This window comes from Abrus precatorius, unplaced genomic scaffold, assembly GCF_003935025.1.
Source record: "Abrus precatorius isolate BTA unplaced genomic scaffold, Abrus_2018 Scaffold7, whole genome shotgun sequence".
NCBI lineage: Eukaryota > Viridiplantae > Streptophyta > Magnoliopsida > Fabales > Fabaceae > Abrus > Abrus precatorius.
The window spans coordinates 23351908-23376553 of record NW_020874417.1 but is presented as its reverse complement, the minus strand read 5'-3'; the positions used below and the strand labels follow the sequence as shown (position 1 = coordinate 23376553).

General features: G+C 32.6%; 2 protein-coding genes and 1 non-coding gene across 3 annotated transcripts; 1 reads left to right on the top strand and 2 right to left on the bottom strand.

The window, feature by feature from the left end:
• Positions 1-6563: 6563 nt before the first annotated feature.
• LOC113873940 lies at positions 6564-6670 on the bottom strand. The gene has a single exon (XR_003506005.1). It is a non-coding gene; the product is annotated as a small nucleolar RNA R71 (small nucleolar RNA).
• Positions 6671-19411: 12741 nt separating this feature from the next.
• On the top strand, positions 19412-20232 carry LOC113872910 (nuclear transcription factor Y subunit C-3-like). Its single transcript, XM_027510797.1, has one exon. The coding sequence runs from the start codon at positions 19460-19462 to the stop codon at positions 20225-20227; it is 768 nt and encodes a 255-aa protein (XP_027366598.1). The 5' UTR covers positions 19412-19459; the 3' UTR covers positions 20228-20232.
• Positions 20233-22446: 2214 nt separating this feature from the next.
• LOC113873083 (increased DNA methylation 2) lies at positions 22447-24316 on the bottom strand. Its single transcript, XM_027511058.1, has 2 exons — positions 23341-24316; positions 22447-22838 (listed from the first exon to the last, which is right to left on the bottom strand). The coding sequence occupies exons 1-2, from the start codon at positions 24290-24292 to the stop codon at positions 22594-22596; spliced, it is 1197 nt and encodes a 398-aa protein (XP_027366859.1). The 5' UTR covers positions 24293-24316; the 3' UTR covers positions 22447-22593.
• Between the last annotated feature and the right edge of the window lie 330 nt (positions 24317-24646).

The following is a 24646-nucleotide window of genomic DNA, read 5'->3' as shown; positions in this document are numbered from 1 at the left end:
TTCGAAATTCGATCCCTAACAATACCTCTCTCTTGAACTACCACCTTGTCCTCAAGGTGGAAGTGAGGAAAGCTTAGTTGGATGTCAGCTCCCAATTCCCATGAGCTCTCAAACTCTGGCATATCTTTCCACTGAATGAGAACTTCCAATCCTCCTTGTGGATTTCTTCTTACTGCCATCATTTCAGCTAGTTGTAACTTCAGCTTTCAATCTTCTGCAAGACCCATTGGAAAAGGCTGGCTCTTGACATCGGGGGCTATACATTTCTGGAGTAAGGAAACATGAAAAACTGGGTGTACCATGGATTTAGCAGGCAATTTAAGTTTATACGCTACCTTTCCAATTCTCTCCAGCACTTCAAAAGGTCTATAGTATCTTGGGCTAAGTTTCTGATTGACACGACTGGCCAAGGAACGCAACCTAAAAGGTTGGATCTTTAAATAGACCTTCTCTCCTATTGCAAATTTTACATCCCTTCTTTTCTAGTTTGCCTGGTTCTTCATGCGAACTTGAGCCATGTCTAGTTGCCATTTGAGCTCATCTAAAATGGCATTTCTTTCAGCCAACAGGTGGTTTGCTTCCTCCACTGCGGATGGGGCTACATCTCCCTTGATCAATGGCGGTGGTTCTCTTCCATATAAACTCTTGAATGGGCAAGTATTGGTGGTTGAACTGTAGGTGGTGTTATACCATAATTCAGCCTAACATAACCACTTTGGCCATTGCTTTGGCTTGGTCCCTGCAAAACACCTTATGTATGTCTCCAAGCACCTATTGACTACCTCCGTTTGTCCATTCGTTTGTGGATGGTATGCAGAACTAAATTTCAATTTAGTTCTTGCCTGCTTAAATAATTCAATCCAGAAAGTGCTCATAAAAATCCTGTCACAATTAGTGACTATTGATTGCGGGAATCTGTGTAGTCATACCACTTCCTTCACAAAAATGCTAGCAATGTCCTTCACTGAATAAGGGTGTGAAATGCTAACAAAATGGGAGTATTTAGTAAGGTTGTCTACCACTACCAAGATAGTATCCACCCCTTGAGCTTTAGGGAGAGCCTTGGAACGTCTCACCTCTTTTAGCAATCTCGACCTCAATTTCCCTCACTAATTACATTGGATGTCGTCTAGTTAGTGGGTTTAGAGTTCATAATCACAATCTGATTTCTTCTTTCAACCCGCCAACAAAATACCCAAAGGTACTGAGCCTCAGGCAGCCTTGGAACTTGAGTGGCTAGAGCTTCAAATGCTTCAATGAACTCTTCCATAGAATCTTCTTGCTTCAGGAACTTCAACTCCTCAAAAGAATTATCTAAATGATCGCTCCCAACCCTAACGATCAAGGCCTGTTTCATATTATACCATATGGGGTCTCCTCTTCACGTCACAAATTGAACCAATGAATCGTGGTTCCCTTCGTACAAATCTTGGCTAACTTCACTTTCATGGCCTTACTTGTCCATGCACTTCAAAAGAAGTCTCTGCTATACAAATTCATCCTATAGGGTCAACACTATTGAAGGTGGGAAGTTCCACCTTCTTGGCGAAAGAATGAAACTTAACATCAATGTTTCCTCTTCCTGCATGCTCCACGCGAGCCCATGTATGATTGGTCTTTTGTTACCTTAGCCTCTGATCTTCTGTATCTCCTTCAACAATTTTTTTCATGTAATGTTTATCTCCCTTATCAAATTAGACAACGATTTTTGCAAAATTTTGATGTCAAGATCCTCTACCCTTTCATTCATTCTTGTTGACATGGGGAATTGTATTCGACAAGTTGGACCAATTTTAGGGTTTTGAGAAGATCAAGGAAAAGACTGAAGAGTATTGGCCATTTTATTGATCACTTTAAAAAGAATTAGGATTACAAGAATCTCGTAAGCTCCTGAACAGAGAATGACTTCTCCTTAACACCATGTACAAAAAAATATATCCCTTAAACTATAATCTAACTCTATAAGATCTATTAACCATATTAACAACTAACAATTGACTCTTCCCTACCTTCGTTCTAATATATATAAATCTTCCACACTTTAAATCTTTTATTAGTATCAATCGTATGTTCTTTTGTCATGGTTATTACAACATGCAGGTGAAGCACACTAATTTCTTATTTCAAATTAAAATCTTGCATCATAATTCCTAATTTTTGTCTTATATCCCATGCGTTTCATAGTTATAATACTAATATTTATGTAACCTCTTTATAATTATTAATAATTATAAAACAATGTAACATTATTATTATTATTATTTGTTATTCTGTATCATTATTATTTTAATTTTATGATTTAGGAATAGATAACTGACAAACAAACATGCTCAGTGTTTTCCCAACAATGTTCAAATAACAAAAGCCTAATGGTCTACTGTGCTCTTTGACCCACTTCATCTTATCAAGAAAATGAACAAATTCACACTAGAGGTAAAAGTGGTAGATTCCATGAGCATTACATATAGTATAAATATGTGGTCTATATGCCATATTTACATAGCTTTATTGTCTATCTAGTGCCTGTCATTTTAAAAAAATTTTTTTGTAAGGTAAATACTTCCTTTATTTTGGTCTTTTTGGAAAAAATGTTTTTATAGGGTAAATACATCCTTTATTTTGGTCTTCTTGGCGTTTGAGTATCACAAACATTACACATCATCATATCATTATTGACTAAATCAATTATTTTACAGCACTTGTTTCAATTAAGAGTTCATAAGTTAACTTTAGAATAATGCCATTCAAATTTAATTTCCTTACAAAAAGATGTATTATAATCATATTTGAATTATCATTTTAATTTAAAAAAATGAAAAATACTTCAAAAATTTAATTAACTAATTTTAAAGAAAAATAAATCATTTCAAATAAATAATTTTAAGGTTTTGACACAGTATCCCAACAAGCACATAACTATGAAACTAGACTAAACACTCAACACTCATTTGATCCCTGAAATAGTTAGTGTCAAGCATTTTAGTCCATGAAATTTATAAAATGTCATGTTAGTCCTTGACTTCCATCTTTGGCGCGCATTTATGTCCTTAGACTCAAATACGTTAATAGATAGTAATAGAATGCTGACATGTCACGTTAAGTGATACATAATATTGATTACATGACAAAAACGATATTGTATGCAGTAGGGTATACATATTCATTTCATTTTGGTCCTTGAGATTATCATTCGTCTGTCATTTTAGTCATTGAGATTGTCATCGACAGACATTTAAGTCCTTGGTTCTTAAAACCTTTTAATTATTTATCATTCTTTTTCTTTATTTTCCTGTAAACTACCTTTTTCAGCTACAAGATTTTAGTTAGCTTACACAAAAATGCTCCTCATCGAAATCTCAAAGCTATGTACCAGAAATTCTCAACTGTTAATAAAGGAGGTGTCACTTTCTTACATCAACGGGAAGATATTGAAAAACATTTATAGCATCTTAATGCATGCTTGATTCCAAAGAAATTAGAATATGGTTTGTTAATTTGGATATGCATTCGAACCAAATTAACACAGATCAAAACACTTTTAATCTATTGGTTGGACTATCTCACATTTTGAATATCCTTAGGCATAATGATAACTCTCTTGGCTTAATGGCGCAGAGGTTGGTGTCCTCAAAGAGACAAACAAGATAAGCTTCAGCAACTTCTTGAAGAGTAGAGACGACACTGCTCTAAAACCTAATATCAGCTTTGAAATGCTCAGTGATTTCTCTCACCAGTCTTTTGGAATGGAAGTAGACTAAGACTGGTTATGGTGAGAAGGTAGCTAAGAAGGGTAGTTTTTAGGAGAATGAAGAAGAAGAATGATGGTTAGTTGAAAGGTTTTAAGAATTAGAGACTAAAATGTCTGTCGGTGACAATCTTAAGAATTAAAATGCCAGACGAGTGATAATCTCAATGACTAAAATGAAATGAAAATATATACCATACTACATAGGATGTCGTTTTTACCACGTAATAAATCACACATGTCAGCATTTTATTATTGTCTATTAATAATGTCTAAGTGTAAAAACTTAAATGCCCGACAGAGATAGAAGTTAGGGACTAACGTGACATTTTAAAAATTTTAGAGACTAAATGCTTGACACTTACTATTTCAGGAATCAAAATGAGGGTTTAGTTTATGAAATTACTATGGATGTGTATAAAAAAGTTTTAAAAAAATAGATGTAGATTATAGTAGTGATACTGAAAAAGTTAGAAACTAAAAATATTATAATAATGACCGCTTTAATTAATTTCAATATTTATATAAGTTGTGGGAATGGATAGATGTAGATTTTCATGACTTTAATAAGTGGTCTTTTCTTTAAACATTAACTACTTCCTCTTTTAACAATTATAATATAATATAAATTTTTTTTTCTAAACATCAACATTTTATTAAGGACTAATTTAGAGTACAAGGAATACTTTAACTCATTACAACTCTAAAGAAAATTAACAATACATGTGAAGGGATCATTAATCTAATTTACCTATACAATCAATCTTTCCAAAGGTCTTATGCAAGCCACTTCAAAGATACATATCCCAAAAAAACTTTGATCTATTCATAGAATTGTTTTTCATAAATTTAGATCGAGTTCGTAACTTGAAGTTGGAGCTATGCTTCTTCTTCTTCTTCGCCTTCCGAAGTGCACTCCTAACATTAATTCTGATAAGTCTGTAATTAGGCCCTCTCTTACAGCCTATATATTCATATTTGATCTTTATTTTATTTGGATTTTACACTAATTATATATTAATTATGTAGTTTGGTATAAAGAGGTCGCAAGTGGATTTTGGGTGCATTCTGGGTTCAAATTGATGGAAAATTAGAGCTTTGCAGCAATCAACACGCCTAGACTCATTCAATAAGCACGAGGTGCTTCAAGCCCATGTATGGCCGTGCTTAAGGCCTTGCACGGCCGTGCTCATCTGCGGAAAGCCCAATTATGAAGAGTCTTTAGGGTTTTCAAACCCTATTAAAAGGGAGACCTCAGGCCTCATGCGTGACACCATTTTTTTTACCTTGACTTTTACTCTGTGATACATCTCATCTTGTCTCTCTTGCACGGGATTTTTGACACACTCTTGGTGGGACTTAGAGTTTCGAGCAACCATACTTGAAGACTGGAAACTCATCTCATTCTAGTTTGCTATTTCTTTTGATTATGACTTTGTTTATGATTATTTTAGTTCTTTTCTTTAGCATGAGTAACTAAGTCCATAGCTAGGGTTATAAGAACTATTGTTCATGAATTTATGGGGTTTTGATATTTGAATCTAAATTTGATTTCCGTTTCGTGATTAGATTTTATCCTATTGCGCTTCTCTTTTAATCCTAATGAATTATATTGTCAGGCGACCGTACCTCGGTTAATTAATAGATCTATAGGGTAAAACGAGACAAAGGATTAGGTGGACCAAACTAATCTTTCTCTTCTAATCATTATTAAATTAACAAGTTCATAGATTTCTTAAGCTTTCTTAAATTGATGTCTTGCATGACCATTGGGGATGTTAATTTAGAGAAAAGAATATTAATATTACATGACCATCGGATATTAATAGTATTCATATGAATGATTAATAATCACAAGAAAATTGGATTTAGAGTTAAATAGAAAAATAATATAAATGATTGAATGAGAAAACTCATATGCCCTACGTTCCTCTTCAATAAGTTTAACTAAGACGTGCATTGTATTCTTTACTCTTAATTTTATAATTGATTTTATAAATTCTTATTTTAATTAATTTTGTATCTTTGAAGCTTAAATAATTGAATTAGAAAATTCTTAGTAATTGGAAAACAATCCTTATGAGAAGATATTTCGAGAACTTAATTTAAGAACTCTTTATTACTTCTCGATAGGTACACTTGCCCTCCAAACAAGTTTTTGGCGCTATTGCCAGGGATTGCTTTTTTAATATTAAGAAAATCTCAAATTTAATTGATTTGAGCAATTTGTGTTTTTCTTTATTTTAATTCTATTCTTGTTTATTGTTAATTTTTTTATTTTATAATTTTTGTTTTTATTTTATTTTATTTTATTTTATTTTTTTATAATTCTTTCTAGTGTATGCTCACTCGTTCTAAATGCTCTATAACTTGTTTATTTGATCCGAAAATTGAGAGAACAACGCGTAGACAAAGAAAAAAAGTGAGAGAGTAAAGAATGACAGAGGTAAGAAGATCAATTCAAAATTATATAATACCCATTGCTAGAGGCACTTGTGGAAGCATCGTGGCCCCTAATGTGGAAGCCAACAATTTTGAGTTGAAACCAACACTCATAATCATGGTTCAAAATTTCATACAGTTTGGTGACATGCCTAATGAAGACCCCAATCTTCATCTGACAAAGTTCTTCCGATTGACGGATACTATCAAATACAATGGAGTCTCTAACGATGCTATTCGACTCTGCCTTTTCTCTTTCTCAATATCTGAAAAGGTGAATGCATGGTTTTCTTCACTCTCGGCGAATTCCATCACAACTTGGGAGGATCTCACTCAACAATTCTTAGAAAAATACTTTTCCCTATCAAGGTCCTCTAAGCTTATGACGGAAACATGTTGCTACCAACAACATGAAGTTGAATCTTTATTTGAGGCATGAGAGCAATTTGGAGAGTTTTTGAGGAGATGTCCTCATTATAATTTCCCAACATAGAGACAGGTGCAAACTTTTTACAGTGGCTTATCAATTTTCGCCAGGGCTACAATTGATGCCGCTACAGTAGAGTCCCTCATAAGAAAAGATCCAGATGATGCATACAAGCTAATAGATGAGATGACATCTTCCAGCTTTCAGTGGCACACTGCTGACTTTTACGACATCAAGAAGAAAGAGACTGCCCTGGTCTACAAATCAGAGAGCAACAACCCACTAATGAACCAAATGGCAGCTCTTGTAAAGCAACTAGAATCTTTAATGAAGGCTTAAGAACAACCTGTAAGAGCTCCTACAAGCACAGAATTTAAGCAAGAGAAGGCAAATTTCATGGGTAATCACAATTTGGGTGGAGGAGTAATCCTCCTAACTCTCGGGGAATGGCTTTGGAAGTCAAAATTCAAGCATGTATCGCCTTCCCTATATGCAAAATCAAGGAGCAAGACTAGAAGGGAAAGAAACTCCTAAATCTCAGTCCAACTTTCAAGAACAGATGATGCAATATGTGCATTACTCTGATAAAAGGATGACAGAGCTTGAATCTAAATTCGACCAATATATTAAGAGAACTGATAAGAAGTTCACAAAAGTCAAATTTGAAATACAGGCCAACTCTTCTAAGATGAGCGCACAATTGAAGCAAATTACGAACCTGCTAAGTCAAAGAATGATGGGAACACTACCATCTCAGCCTGATCCTAATCCAAGGGAGCAATGCAATGCCATCACCCTTAGAAGTGGAAAAAAATTACAAGAATCGCAAAACAGAGGCACATGCACGTCCATGCTTACTGAGAAGCACGCCCATGCTTACTGATGAGCATGCCCCTGCTAAAATTGAAGCATGATCGTGCTTCTACAAGCATGCTTATGACAACGCTAAAAGCACGGCCATGCATCACCATGAGTAAGGTCGTGCTTCAAGCAAAGAGCCTAAAAAAGAAAAGAAGGACGAGCCTCTTCTTCAACCAAAGCTCTATGAGTCTAAGATACATTTCCCACAATGGCTGCAAGGTCACCCTCCTTATGATGAAGAGTTTCATAAGTTCTTAGACTTATTGGATATAGTGCACATCAATATGCCTTTCATTGATGCTATTTCCAAAATGCCAAAATATGCTAAATTTTTAAAGGAGATTTTGACCAATAAGAGGAAGTTGAGAGCACATGAGACTGTGAAGCTCACCCAAGAATGCTCAAGTATAGTCCTTAAAAAACTTCCACATAAGCTTAAGGACCCAAAGAGTTTTACTATTCCTTGCATAATTGAAAAAACTCATTGATAAGGCTTTATGTGATTTAGGAGTATGAATCTTATACCTTATTCTATTTTCAGAAAGCTTGGAATACATAAACCTAAGCCGACCTCTATGTCACTTCAGCTGGCAGATAGGTCAATCACATACTCCAAAGGCATAATGAAAAATGTACTTGTAAAAGTTTGAGAATTTATATTTCTGGCTGACTTTGTGGTACTTGACATGGAGGAAGATGATGACGTCTTCATCATACTAGGGAGACCATTCTTGGCCACTGCAAGGGCCATCATAGACGTACAAGAAGGGAAGCTCACACTGAAGTCAGATGATGAGGAAGTTGTATTTCAAGTTTTCAATTCTTTCAAGTACCCTTCTAGCCAAGAGTCCTGTCACTTTGTGAGCACTGTGGATGTTGCTTCTCCTCCTCCAAGTTATGTGAAGCATGGAACCCTAAGAAGAAAGTCTAAGAGGAAGCAATATAAAAAGAAGGAAAGACAAAAGCTTAAACCATCCATTAATAAGCCTCCTAATTTAGAGCTTAAATTTTCTTCTCTTTATTTTAATACCCATCTTATGAATACTTTTTCTGATGTAATAGGTGTTGGGGAGGCAAAGCTGTTGGAGAGACGATTACATATCAAGGGAGTCACCTCTGAGACTCATGCCTTCTTCCCACCACAATTTAACAGGAACGTCAAGCTTGTGACGTTAAACAAGCGCTCCCAAGAAGCAACCTGTGTCTTTTATTTTATTTAAATTTTATTTCTTTTTGTTTATTTTAATTTTTCTATTGTTATTTTATTTTTAGAATAAAGAATAAGCATATTGAAGGATTACAAGAATTGCGTTGATTGTTCCTGCACACTTTTGAGCTCTGATATGAAAGCACGCCCGTGTTCATCCCATATACGGCCGTGCATTCAGTTGCAGTTGTGAGAGAAAGCTTTAAATCATAAGCATGAGCATACTTAAGAATTCAGCATGACCATGCTCCCTCACCTGAAGCCGTCATACCAAGAATTATTAGGGAACCTCTTTCCTTTTATTCAATTGCCCTATTTGCATACTTTTAATTTGATTGCTTTCAAACATTGAGGACAATGTTTTGCTTTAAATATGGGGGAGTAGTTCCTAATTATATGATTGTTATTGCATGTTCTTGAGTAAAGTGCCTATGCTATTTGTTTTGGATAATTTAAAACATTTTCTTTCATGGAACCTAATTTTTTCGGATAGAAGAACATGTTGAGTGATTATTATTGACATTATACTTTCATTTGGAATCTAATAGTTAGCTAAGTTCTTTATTTTTATGTTCTACATTAAACTTTAACCCACATATGTGAGTTTTGAGTCTTAAAGGAAATTTTATCTTAATTTAATTAATTGTACCATTTTCCTCATTGTTTTGTGTAATTATCTCCTTAGAATTTGTGCTCGAGAACTTGACTTGGAATCGAATTAAGACTTCTCTTTTTAATTGCATGTTTTTAATATGATTGAGATATAATAGGATTTTTATTCTTGGCCTTCAGCATGTTTGAGATACAACTAGTTGTCCACTTTGAGCTTTATTGATTTTCTTAGTCCCTTGCATTAAATTTATAAAATATTTTGATGATCTTGAATTTATAAATGGAGCAATTGAGTTGTTGAATAATTTGATAAATTCTCCTCTATATCTCTCATATGCAAAAATAGAGAGAAAATATGAAAAATAAAATGAAAAAAAGAAAAAAAAGAAAAATTGTTATATATGATTGAAAGGAGAGAGGAGTAAAGATATTGTTTATATACAAAAAATATAAAAAAATTACTCCAAGAACTTTATTTGTAAATTTAGGGGATGTTTATAATTTTTATAATTTATTATCCTTTTGTATATCCCTTCCTTTCATTTATCTCACCTCAACTACTAGAACCTCTTGGCCACATTATAACCTGAAAAAGACCTCATAATTTTTACTTGCATTTAATTTATTTAATGGAGTTTTGATTTATAGTCAAGCTTATGGTAGTACACTTTTTCTAGGAGAAATGAGTGATATCTCATTTTGTCTTTTAGTGAGAAAGGAAAGTAGAGTACCTTAGTTAGACGTTTGAATAAAAAGTATGAAATTAAAAGATTCTAATTAGGAATCCTTTTGATTGCTTATACTCAGTGATATTACTCTTGTTGCTCTCTTTATCTTCTTTCTCTCAGGTTCCTTGTGTAGTATTATGTTTCAAGTTATTATGTTATTCTCTTAACCAGCACTTTACTTGAGGATAAGCAAATATATAAGTATGGGGGAGTTGATAAGTTTGTAATTAGGCCCTCTTTTACAGCTCATATATTCATATTTGACCTTTATTTTATTTGGATTTTACACTAATTTATATATTAATTATGTTGTTTGGTATAAAGAGGTCGCAAGTGGATTTTGGGTGCATTTTGGGCCCAAATTAATGGAAAATTAGAGCTTCGCTATAATCAACACACCCAGACCCATTTAATAAGCACGGGGTGCTTCGAGCCCATGCAGGGTCGTGCTTAAGGCCTTGCAAGGCCGTGCTCATCTGTTGGAAGCCCAATTATGAAGAGTCTTTAGAGTTTTCAAACCCTATTAAAAGGGAGACCTCAGGCCTCATGCGTGACACCATTTTTTTTACCTTGGCTTTTGCTCTGGAATACATCTCATCTCGTCCCTCTTGCATGAGATCTTTGACACACTCTTGGTGTGACTTGGAGCTTCGAGCGACTGTACTTGAAGATTGAGAGCTTATCTCATTCTAGTTTGCTATTTTTTTTATTATGGCTTTGTTTATGATTGTATTAGTTCTTTTCTTTAGCATGAGTAACTAAGTCCATAGCTAGGGTTATGAGAACTATTGTTCATGAATTTATGGAGTTTTGACGTTTGAATCTAAATTTGATTTTCGTTTCGTGATTAGATTTTATCCATTGCGCTTCTCTCTTAATCCTAATTAATTATATCGTTAGGCGACCGTACCTTGATTAATTAATAGATCTATAGGGTAAAACGAGATAAAAGATTAGGTGGACCAAACCAATCTTTCTCTTCTAATTGTTATTAAATTAACAAATTCATAGATTTCTTAAGCTTTCTTAAATTGATGTCTTGCATGTCTATTAGGGATGTTAATTTAGAAAAAAATATTAATATTACATGACTATTAGATATTAATAGTATTTATATGAATGATTAGTAATCACAAGGAAATTAGATTTAGAGTTAAACAGAAAAATAACATAAAGGATTGAATGAGAAAACTCATATGCCCTATGTTTCTCTCCGATAAGTTTAACCAAGACGTACATTGTATTCCTTTCTCTTAATTTTATAATTGATTTTATAAATTCTTATTTTAATTAATTTCATATATTTGAAGCTTAAACAATTGAATTAGAAAATTCTTAGTAATCGGAAAATAATCCTTGTGAGAAGATATTTCGGGAACTTAATTTAAGAACCTTTTATTACTTCTCGATGGATACACTTGCCCTCCGAACAAATTCTTTCCTGCATTTCCACCTCAACAACAACATTAGATTGAAAGGAATCTAGTCTTTGACTCAATACGTGATTAGCCTTGTTTGACCCATAAGAAGGCCCAATAATCAGACTATCAGATTTGTCAATAATCTCTTCTTGTGTCACATCTTTACCTTCTGTCGGTCTATTATCAACAAGCATTCACCCATTGTGATCCTCCATCTCTCTAATTTGGTAGTGAAATACAAACGATTCTTTCCTTGCATCTCCTCTTTCTTCTTCGATCTCAACATTCCTAGAGATCCTTACAATTCACTCCATGAGAAGGCCCAATAATTAGACCATCAGATTTGCCAATAAACTCTTTTTGTGCCACATCCTTACCTTCTGTCGGCCCCTTATCAACAAGCGTTCACCCATTGTGATCCTCTACCCCTCTAATTTGGTAGTGAAATTCAAACCGCTCTTCCCTAGTATCTCCTCTTTATTCTTCGATCTCAACATTCCTCACGATCCTTATAATTCACTCCATGAGAAGCCCTAATAATCATACCATCAGATTTGCTAATAAATTCTTTTTGTACCACATCCTTACTTTCTGTGGGTCCCTTATCAACAAGCATTCACCCATTGTGATCCTCCACTCCTCTAATTTGGTAGTGAAATACAAATCGCTCTTCCCTAGCATCTCCTTCTTCTTCGATCTTAACATTCCTCACGATCCTTACAATTCACTCTATGAGAAGGCCCAATAATCAGACCATCAGATTTGCTAATAAATTCTTTTTGTGCCATATCCTTACCTTTTGTCGGTTCCTTATCAACAAGTGTTCACCCATTGTGATCCTCCACTCCTCTAATTTGGTAGTGCAATACAAACTGTTCTTTCCCAACATCTCCTCATTCTCCTTTAATCTCAACATTGCTCGAGATTCTTATAATTCACCCCACTCTAATTCCCTGCATCCAAACATCTCTAAAAAGGGATTTTCCCTTACCACCTTAGCAAATGTTAATTAATATACTTTTGATATTAATTAAGAAATTAAAAATAAAAAAGTTTTATAAAAAATACTATCAATACAACTTAATATATATTTTAATAAGAAATTTATTTATTATTTCTTTAATAATTTAAGCAAGATATTTTAACTTTGTACTAAATAATAAAATACTAATACAGTAATTTGATATATAAAGCCAATGCTCAATAATATTCGCTACCACCTTAGCGAGTGTTACTTTATTTATTTGTTTTTTGTTTTAATAAACTTAACGTAGCAAAATCATAATACATGGGGGAGTTAGAATGAAAAGCGCTTATTATAATACAAAAGAATACAATTAATTTAAGGCTAAATTACAGTTTTTTCTTCAATTTTTGTGTTTGTTTAATTTTAGTTATTTAATTTAATTTTAGTTTCTTTATTTTTTTAATGAAGCAAATTTCGTCAATTCATTAAGTTGTCATTCCATTTTCAACAGCCATTGTACAATTTTCTTCCTTTATCTAGAATCTGCCATGGCTATCGGTGCCCTTTCTCTCTTCCTTTTCTCAGACTCTTATCATTAGTAACAAAGCTCTTTTTCATCGCTGCCAACAACCCCCACACTATTTTGGCCCTCTGTTATTCTCAATAGCCTATTCCTTGTCGATTTGCATTCTTTAGCAAAATCAGTGAAGTTCTAAAGGCTTCTTTTAGATTTTTGGTAGATTTCATGAGTTTGGTGTTGGTGGGTTTTAATCGGACGCTAAGTAGCAGTTGCAAAAGTTGTGTTCTGGATGTGAGTACCTGCGTAGGCGTCAAGCAGCAATAAAGCAAGAACAACAGCAATGAAACAAGAAGAAGAAGAGCAGAGTCTGGTGAAGGGGGAGAGGAGGAGCCTCTACAAGGGCCAAACAGCAACGAAACAACAACAACAACCACAAGTGTAGAGTCTGGAAGCAGAAGGGAAAGGAGGAGCACCAACCATGGTAGATGTCAACCAAAAGGAGAAGAGGAAGAAGATTAAAAGTTGGATGACAATTTAATAAAATGAAAAAATTTGCTTAATTAAGAAAATGAGACTAAAATTCGATAATTAAATATTAGAGAATTAAAAATGAATAAACACAAAAGTTAAGGAACAAAAAGCAATTTAATTTTAATTTAATTTAATGAAGTAATTAATTGTAATAGTTATGTAAGTTTTCTTTTTCATTCACATGAAACTCAAATATTATTATCTCAATATCTCAAACTCATTTTCTTTTATCTTTGTTTCTAAAGTTAGTTTAAATATTTCTTTCGTAGTTTTTAAGTGATAAAAATTTGAAAGGAATATCGAAAACAAGAGATTGAATGGAATCTAATAATCTTTGTGTGTAAATAGTATTATAAAAGCTTTGTTTCATTCTTCCTTATCCTACTTTAATTTGTCCTTATTTTTTTCCCCAAATAACATACAAATATGTTTCCCAAATCTAACAACCTAAATAACTATACTCTCTTTGTATTATTATACGATATTTGTTAATAGAACCAATTAAATTTGTAAACATTATATACTTATCTCAATTTTTTTAAAAACAAACAACTTAACTAAATCAAAACAGGAGTAGTGATTAAAAAGATGTGGTTGAACAAAAAAAAAATGTAAAAAAATCAATTGCAATTTTCACTTAAGTCATACTAAATTTGCTTAAGTAAATTTTATAGTATAATGATAAACATATAAATTTTGTCATTTTTTGCTTAATTCATTATGTTTTGTTTAAGTCAAGACAGTTTGCTCAACTTAATAAAAATCTGTTTAGGCGAACATTATTTTCACTTAAGCTAATAGTATTCTTGCTTAGGCGAAATATCATTTTCAAACAATAATTTTTTTACTATCAACAAATTTAAATTCATATTATTATCGAGAAAAATCACACTAATCAAATATACTTGGCAAGAACATAAGTTGTAAACATTGTGTAAGGTATAATAATATTTTATGTTGTTGGGTTTTGAGGCAAAGATATTGTTTAATTGATTTTTCCTTTTAATTGTGCCATATGTATTCTACATCATGTTAATTTTTAAATGGTTAATCATCTTATACATGGTAGGCATGACTTGGATTTTGTAAAAAGTGTTTAGGAATAAATACATAGAGGATAATATTAGTAGTGAATCAACAGTTAACTTGTTTTCTGAAATACTTGCATCAACAAAGGTTTTAGTAAAGTTACATGAATAGTAGTGAAATCTTTTATCATGAACTCAAATTTAATTTTTTAAAGTGTTGTTTGCTTTTATTATAAGGATTGGAGAAAATTTAATTAGAGTTAGAAGATTATGGTGATTCTCATTTTGAAGATGAAGATGAAACTGAAGTTAAGGAAACTTGTTCTGATGAAGCAAATGACACTAATATAAATGATGAAAATGGTAGAAGAAAATGACAATGTTGTGGTAATTAACACTGATAGGTTGGAAGACATTCTTAACATGGATCTTAAAAACTTTAGCCCTTACCAAACAAGAAATGTCCATTTCATAAGTTTGGAGGTCATATACTTGTTTTAGACTAGGTGTGCAAGACTAAACGGTTTTGCTACTAGAAAATATGCAATCCTTAGAAATAGTAAGCATGAAATTTTATAGCAAACATTTGTTTGTTACAACAAAGAATCTCGCGTGAAAACTTTAACCAATGATAATAATGAGCGTCAAGGTAAACCTTTGACGAGGTATGGTTTCAAAGCAAAATTTAAAGTACATATAGACATAAATTCTAGTTGGTAGTATGCATTCCCCCCTTTTTTTATGACCACAACGCGAACTACTAGATAAACACTTTTGTGGAATGTTTCCAACATGTATGAAATTGAGTAAGTCAAGTATAATGCAGGTAAATAGCTTCAAAAAGGCTTGTATAGGATCTCACCTTATATGTGGTTCCTTTGCTACCAAATCAAGAAGATATGAAAAAAATAGACTTTCATAAAAAAGATATATATAATCAGATTGGAAGACAAAGAAAAATATGTGAATCAAATTCTATGAGTGCTTTACAATACCTTAAGGAGTTGAGATTGATTAATCCACTAATGTTTTGTCGTCACACAATAGATAATAAAGGTATATTGAAACATTTAGTGATGGCTTTAGTCGAATGGATCATAAAATTTTTAGTGATGTTGTGGCATTTGATGCAACGTTAGAGATGAACAAGTATCGTTGTCCAATTGTTATATTTTCAGGTGTAAATCATCATAATTGAACTACAGTGTTTGTTGTTGTAGTTATAGGAGATGAAAATGAAGAAGCTTATGTGTGGTTGTTAGAACAATGAATAGAAGCAAGGGAAGATAAGGCCCCTATGTCAATTATTATTGGTAGTGATGTGACAATGAGAAATGTCATAAAAAAGATGTGGTCTAATGTGTATCATAGATTATGTGCATGGTATTTGTTTCATAATGCAATTACAAATGTCGATATTCATGCATTAATTGTCAAGTTTTAGAAATGCATGTTATTTTATTATGATGTGAGTAAGTTTTGACGTAAGTGGAGTGAAATTGTGGATAGGTTTGATTTGTAAGAGAATGGCTAGGTTACCGAGATATATCAAAAGAGGAAGATATGGATCACATGTCATACACATGGTAATATTTTTGTTGGCATTAAGACTTCTTCCTAGTGTGAGGGTTCCCAATTTGAAAGATTTGTTAACTCAAGGTATAATTTAATATAATTTGTACAATAATTTTACATGTGCTTGAATCATATTCAATATAAAGAACTTGAGGTTGACTTTTCCTCTATGCATGATAACCTAGTATTGCAAAAAATTATCAAAGTATTGAAAGGACAACTGCTAAGGTATTTACAAGGGAAATTTTATTGTTGTTTTGTGCTATACTTGTTAGGTTATCTATGATGATTATGGTTGGATGTAAAGAATCATTTATACGAAAAATTTATGTTGTGTCAAAGTGTATGACTCTAAACATGAGTGACACATATCTTTTCATCCAATAAAATATAAGTTTAAATGTGGGTGTTAAAGGATGGAATCATTTAGTGTTTTATGTGATCATATTTTAGTAGTCTTTATTTTTATGAACATTGTAGAATTACTAAAAATTGTAGAAATACAAGAATTCAAAAATTGCTACAAGTGCAAATTTTTTTTTAAATATAAAAAATCACTTGCATTTCTTGGATTGCTATTCTAATTACCATTCAACAACAAATTAATTTAACTATTTTTATTTTAATATTAAATTAATTCATTTTCTATATCTGACACCTTCGACACTTAGATCCATATAACTAGAGTACAATAGTTTTTATAAATTCAAGCCATTAATAAATTACAAGGAGAAATAAAGTTAAGAGAGAAAGAAAGAAAGAAAGCCTCTTACATTCTAACATTTACTTCTAAATACTACACCAAAAAAAGGCTTGTGACCATGAAATCTAAAGGCTCTTAGAAATGATTTTAACAAAATTTTCAAGAAACATGTTTAACATTGCATGAATATTCTCAACAAATTCAAATATGACTCAATGTTATCTCATAAAATTTGCATACGCAAGCATGACACACCTTCCTTATGATAAAAGTTATAGAGACATGCATAGAGACTTTGGCAGAATTCTTTTTTTTTCTTCATATGGTAAAGATTTTTGTAACTAATATAATTACCAATGCTAACTTTTGATACGTATTAATCTTGAAACATACTTCGTGAATCAATCGTTACATTACAAATCATTTTGATTTTGATTTATGATTAGATTTTAACTAAGGGTGTATCAATTCACTGTTCAGCCTTACACGTACATTATTCATTATTGAAATTTGTTTTGCAACTCTAAACAAGGAAAACAATGACAATGACCTTCTTTTAAAAGAACATATATAGGTAAATACACCTTAAATTCTATTTTTATAATTCAATTCTTTAAAACTCATTGAAATAATTAACCCCTTCATTGTCCTTTCAAAGGTGAATCTAGTTTATTTTGGTTTATACGCTACTTCAAGAAAATTGAATGAAAAAATTAATTTTATTATTACATATATTTAGTAATCAAATTCAAATATAACATAGCTCAACACAATGAGAATTGAAAGACATATTTGCTTAGAGTTTCAATTAAGCCATCATAGTTTGGTTTAAGCAAAAACACAATTTAATGCAAAGACTTTCTTAACCCATTATTTGCTTAAGCCAAGTTATTATGTCTTAAGTAAAATGTAAAATTGGCTTAAACAAATTACTTCTCGCTTAAGCAAAATTCATATAGTGGGTTTTTTTTTTCTAAAACTTTCGCTTAAACGAGATTCATATGACTTAAGCAAAAGTTCCAAAAATTATGCGCAGTAGATGCGGCTAGTATGCAGTGAGGGTAAGGAAAATATCTAAAATGTCATTGAACAATTTATCAATACAAAAGTTTATTTTTATGATAAATTGAGAATGTGAGAGTAGATGTGAAAGTTTTAATTTTGAAAATAATAAATAGGAGTATGGAGAATCTTAAAGAACTAAAATGACATTTAATATTTAGTTAATTTAAAAGTTTTTTTATTATAAATTGAAACTAGTCAATGCATATGCAAGTTTGAATTATTAAAATTACAACCTAAATATATGGGATAGATACAAGATTTGCTTGGAAAAAATCAAATATAACTAACCATACAATCGTATAAAAATGTAAAATAATAAGTTTTCAAAGTCTAAAAAACAATTTTACAAATTGAAACTACATCAATACATATGCAAGTTTTAATTATTAAAATCACGATTTAGATATGTGATACATACAAGATTTTCTTTGAAAAAGATAAATATGATTAGTAATACAATCGTATAAAAATATAAAATAATAAGTTTTAAAGGTACAAAAAATAATTTTATAAATTTTTACGAAAGATTAAATCATAAATATATAAAAATTAATATTATTAAGTTGTAGGTCACATATCTTAACCATTTATTTTATTTAAAATACATCTAACATACTAAAGAGACTCACTCATGGACCAGTTATTTGCTAATTCATATCTTGACCTATTATTAAGAAATTTTATTTAATAATAAAGTGTTATAAATAATGAAGAGTATGTTATAAAATGTGCTACCCATTATTTCTCACAAAGAATAAGTAGGGAAAAAGCTTTGTTGGGATTGATAAAGAAAAAAAAAAAAGATTGTTACAAGAGGAAAACCAAGAGTTAGTTATGACAAAGTAAATAACAGATCCCATTCATCTTTTTGAGTACTTACCCGTCTTAGGTCTGTTCGAAGAAAACATCATTAATCGTTACGAAAGCCCTGGTTTTTCATATATTCTTAGGAAACCCTGAATCTTTTGTTCCTAATAAAAAAAGATTTGGATCTTTCACCGTAGGGAAAATTTTCCAAAAAGTGCTTCTGGTGTACTAAAACTCTCATGCATAGATCTTTTAAATGAAAGACAATTTCTGATAATTTTATTTTTCTCTTTTCCATTTTATTTTCGTAGTTTTTAATCCTTTTCAGGTTCTTAATTCGAAGAACGAAGCACCACCTGTTAGAGAAGGTAGCAACTCTAGTTATAGGAATACACATATCTGTAATTGTTGTTTATGCATCTAGGTGTAGTGAAATGTGTGCGAAGGAAATGAAGAAAAGTTTCTCCTTTGTTCGTCTTTTCTTTTTGTGGTCAAAATCCAAAATTTTCTTCCCTACTCCGGGAATTGGGATGAGCATTGTGGCCGTGAAAATGTAGCATGGTTCTACTATGGATGTTACATATTATGAAAAGTTGTGTACAAATTAATTAACTTCTTAAGGGTATATATAGGTCAACCCATTTTATCTCTTATTTCATAAATTTCTGATTTTTTTGAAAGTTTGTCGTAAATTTAATCATAAAATTTATTAAATTAAGATGAAAAGAACTTAATTTAAAAAGTTACGCAAAACCCATTTATTATATTTAGGTTGCATGACTGGGTTGGCATTGATTTATTTGATTTCACCTGAAACAGGATGGATCATCAAGGGAATGGACAGAACCCATCTATGGGAGTAGTTGGTAGCGCACAACAATTGACTTATGGTTCTAATCCATACCAGGGCAGCCATATAACAGGATCACCTGGTATGGTTGTTGCATCACCTGGAACCATTCAATCCACTGGTCAACCAGGTGGAACTCAGCTAGGACAACATCAACTTGCTTATCAGCATATGCATCAGCAACAACAGCAGCAACTTCAGCAAAGGCTCCAATCCTTTTGGGCAAATCAGTATCAAGAAGTTGAGAAGGTAACTGATTTCAAGAACCACAGCCTTCCCTTGGCAAGAATCAAGAAGATTATGAAGGCTGATGAGGATGTAAGAATGATATCAGCTGAGGCACCAGTTATATTTGCAAGGGCATGTGAAATGTTCATATTAGAGTTAACCTTGCGTTCTTGGAATCACACTGAAGAGAACAAGAGGAGAACACTTCAGAAGAATGATATTGCAGCAGCCATCACAAGAACTGATATATTTGATTTCTTGGTTGACATTGTGCCTAGGGAGGACTTGAAAGATGAAGGGCTTGCATCAATGCCAAGAGGAACTGTGCCTGTTACAGGGCCTGCTGAGGCACTTCCTTATTGCTATATGCCACCTCAACATACACAAATTGGAACAACTGGTGTGCCTGTGATGGTGGACCCATATGCTCAACAGTCTCATCTCTACAACATGGCTCCACAGATGTGGCCACAACCACCAGAGCAACAACAATCATCTCCAGATCATTAGCTTCTTAATATTAAGGCGAACATCACCTCTATTTTTCTCTTTTTAATTAGTTTTATAAGGTTTGAGAGAAAACTTCATGTTGGACTGATAATTTCATTATATTCTGCAGTTTTTGAATTTCAATTTCCTTCTATCTCTTTATGGTGTTTAATATTTTCTGCTATAGAGACTCTTAATGTGTTGCAAGTATACAAAATTAATAACCAATTATGGTTAATGATTTATCAGTAGTTAGCTCTAGATGCATGATTTATAGTTTCTGCTGGTGCCGGTCTCATACTGTATTATGATTTTTCTACATACCTGATTCTGTATTATTTAAAGATATGATAATTTTGTACGTTGGATTGAAGCATCAGACATTAGCTTTGCTTGTGTGAGGTTGAAGATGCACTGAAAATGAGAAAATTAACTTCATTGTTGTGATTGTATTGGCATAAAATTTAAAATAAAAGTGAAAAAATTACATAACGCGGATGATATGAATACGTACTTGACAAGTACAACACCACGCATTGACGTCTCCAATTATATTGAAAAAAAAATGGTATTAGGTCCGAAGAATAACTGCAACATCTATAACTATTTTTCTTTATCTTACATCTTCAATCACAAATCAATCTCTTTTCAAAATACAAAATAGATTTAAAAATGTTTTTCATATTAAATAAAGAATCAAATAAAAAATGAATGTTATGTATACGAATCAGAATAAAAATTTATTCCAACCCTAAACCCTAAACATCTATAACTGTTAATACGTTTGCAAATGTATAAACACTAAATTGAAAGAAATTTTACATACTGAAACCAATTTTAAAACTTTTTGTATAAGATTCAAATAAAAATCAACAATTCATATATGGACTAAAGGTTTGATTAAACTTACAAATGATAAAGATACTAAAATAATGTTCATGGTATGTATACTGTTTCAATAAATAAATATCCTCTCTTTTCTTATTATAAAAAGGGACCAAATAAAAAGATTACGAAAGTACGGTTGGAATAAATTTCTTAATAAATATTTATAAAAAATAAATATTAAGTTGTAAAATCAATCAAATTTCTTTTATAAATTAAAATTAAGTTATTTTTTATGTTTTTAAAAGTTTTCTCATTTATTTTTTTTAATTTTTAAAAGAAATCATTTTTAACTCTATTAAGTTTCTTTTATTATAAAATCATAACTAAAAGTTACAAAATAGAGTAAACTATATTCAAAGATTAAAGATTTAAGATTCTTAAGAGACCTTAACGGTCAAGATAGGATTAAGGTGGACAAAATAAGAGTAAGATATGACAAGAACCTGATAAATTTTTATCATATTCTATGTTTAATACAGACTTAATAAAAAGTAAAATATGACATATATAGGAAGAAAATGATAAAATTATTCTTTTGTCAACATTTATTAAATTAAATATTTTTACCCCGTAGAAAATATAAAAATAATTTAATATATTTTAAAAATATATAAAAATAGAGAGAAAAGAGAAAAAAAAGAGAGAATAAATTATAGATATTTTGAAGAGGCCAATTAGTATCTTTTTCTTTCTCTTCTGAGCCACATTCTTTAGAAAAAAGTTACGATGTAATAGGATAAATTCATCGTATCCTTAATTAAGATCAAATAATGGGATGGGCCATCTTAAAAAGGTGAATCAATCCTGGAATTCTCTCGAGGAAAACCTTAACTTATACCATTATGCCTAACTTATACCAATTATTCAATCCACATTAGGAGTCATGCCTATGCCGACCCATTGAATGATTGCTGATGACCCAGATCTACCAAGCATTAAAAGTGAAAATGTAAATTATATTGGCAAACTTCAACTTAAACAACGGTGAAGTAGAAAAGCTCTTTTACACTAATATTTGTCCGCTTCAACTAAGAGTAACTAATAAATAATGTCGATCTCCGATGATAGGATTGTGATTGTATGTGGGGCTTACAAGCCACCACCAAAATGGAGTAGATATTTTCATAGTTGGATGGAAATTATCAATATAAGGGCAGAAAATTGGTGTGTTGACGTAGCAGGATTAGTCAGCGCAACGTTAATATCAGCCTGCGCCTGCGGACTTCTCAAAAGAATTTAGTATACATTCATCCACGAAACACCCTTGCATATGTCTATCAAATTGATTAATTAATCATGCCATGGTCACATCAAATGAAGAGAATGTCAGAGAGAAATTTTAGCATGTGTATCACAAAATATCAAAATAACTAAAATAAAGATCGGCATTATGCAGGATGTTGTCACTCAAAATTACATCAATTTGACATTTTGCATATAACCTTGGTTGGTGCCTGGTGGAATAAAAGGAAGGATTCGAATTGGACAGAACTTTGCCATCATGTACATTTCCCTTTCATAACAATTCCTTCAAGAATCCCATCAGTGCCAAAATTACCTGAAAACTTATGTGGATCAACAGGACCAGGCAGCTGGAATGTGATGGTGAAATGGCCTGGCGGGCAGAGGTTGTGAGTTTGCATTTCAAACACCTGTGAGTACCTGGATACCGTCTCCTCTCCCGTCTTAGTTACTCCGCTTATCAATACTTTGCCATCAATGTCAACCTCACAGCTGAATTCCGCTGAAATCATAAATTCAAGGAGTATGAGCTATCTATAGGGAGATCTCAGAGTCACTATGCTGCAAAAGTGATTGAAAGTGGTGTTATTTCCAGCCCCCTAATGCAACAGTAGGATTAGCAATGAGTAACACATTTTTCATGTCCAAGTTGGCAATTTGGCATAAGCATTGGTCAGCACAGTTCGAGTATCCATTGCCCATTGCCAAAAGCATTCCATTACAAACAATAGATACAAGTTCCCAAAAGAATAGCTCTGCTAATAACACTTAGTAGAAAAGCAAGCATACCCCTCTGTATATATAGAATCCTTTTCAGCTGGCATGGAACTTCAAATTATTTCATTTCGTTAGTCACAATCTTTTAGCAGAAAAATTCACATTCCACTACATAAACACCGAAGAGACATCCCTAAAATGCAGGTACCAATAGCATATAAACTTAGAGATAAATGAATGGCAATTATGTTAGAGCATGAATCCTTGACATCTAACAAGAAACTTACTTTCATCCCTTTTCACCCCCGGAAGAGACACACGAAACAAGAACGAGTCTTCACACTCTCCAATATCCATGAGCCCTATGATTGGCCCAACCTGCCCCATGGCAGCACTTCCCGTCAATGCAAATCCACTCTTTGTAGCACCCACAATTTCAGACCATTCCTTCTTAGAAGGTCGAGAAGGAAAGAACAACATGGCCGGACCAACTTTATCAGAATCACTCTCATTCTCAGAAGCCATGTAGCGACACATCACATTTCCACCATTACTCACAGGTGCAACAACATCCACACATTGCAGAGAATCATCATCATCACTGCTTCTTGGCTTTTGAGAACTAGTATAAGACAAGCTTTTGTTTCCATTAGGCTCGGCCTTCCCCCCAGACAACATGTTAGTGGTGTCACATACAACATCATCGCCACCAAAACAAGGCAATTGCAACCTGGGAGCATCTCTGTGCACATGCAAATCCTGAACCCCACTTAGCCTCTTGAACCTTTCAACTTCATCTGGCTTAATGTAGGAGGTATCAGGGTTGTTAATAAACACAAGTTTGTGAATGATTTTGAAGGGGTTTGGGTTTCTTATCTGAGATTGGGGATGGAACTGGGGAGGGAACAAATCAGGAAATTGGGGGTAATCAGCATGCACACATTGTGCTTGGCCTTGAAAGAAACAGTGCAATGAGGGTAACTCAACGGTGAGTGATTTATCAGCATTTTGCAGTATCGAATAGTAGACACGTTCCAATTCCACTACTTTGAGGAAGGAACTGGTTAATTGATTCAATGTGTATGGAGGAAGCCCCTCTGCTACTCTCTGTAATATTGACTTTTGTGAGGTTTCGCCTTTGATGTCGGGTCCAAAGTAGTTTCCCATGATGAAATACATTAAAAAACATTGATCATCGTTGAGGATCACAGTTTTTAGGTCAGCTTCAGAAACCATCATTACTCTGAAAGAAAATAACGTATTACTACTGTATTATTGTTGGTTTGATAATTATGAACATGCAATTGTTTTGTTCTAAACTAAATGGTGAAATTACAACGCAACTAAAAGAATTGGAGTAATAGAACAGTGCAAAGGGACTCACGCTCACAAGTGGGAAGAACACGCAACCCAAGACACACCGCACCGATTGCTAATGCTGCTGCTTCTGCTGCTGCTCACGCTGCTTAAAGCTGATACTCATACACACCATTCAATGCTATATGCTATTATGTTAATATAATAATAATAATAAAAAATAACGTTTCTCAACTTGGGCTTCGGCTTCGGGGGAAGTGCCCAACAACCACTGTG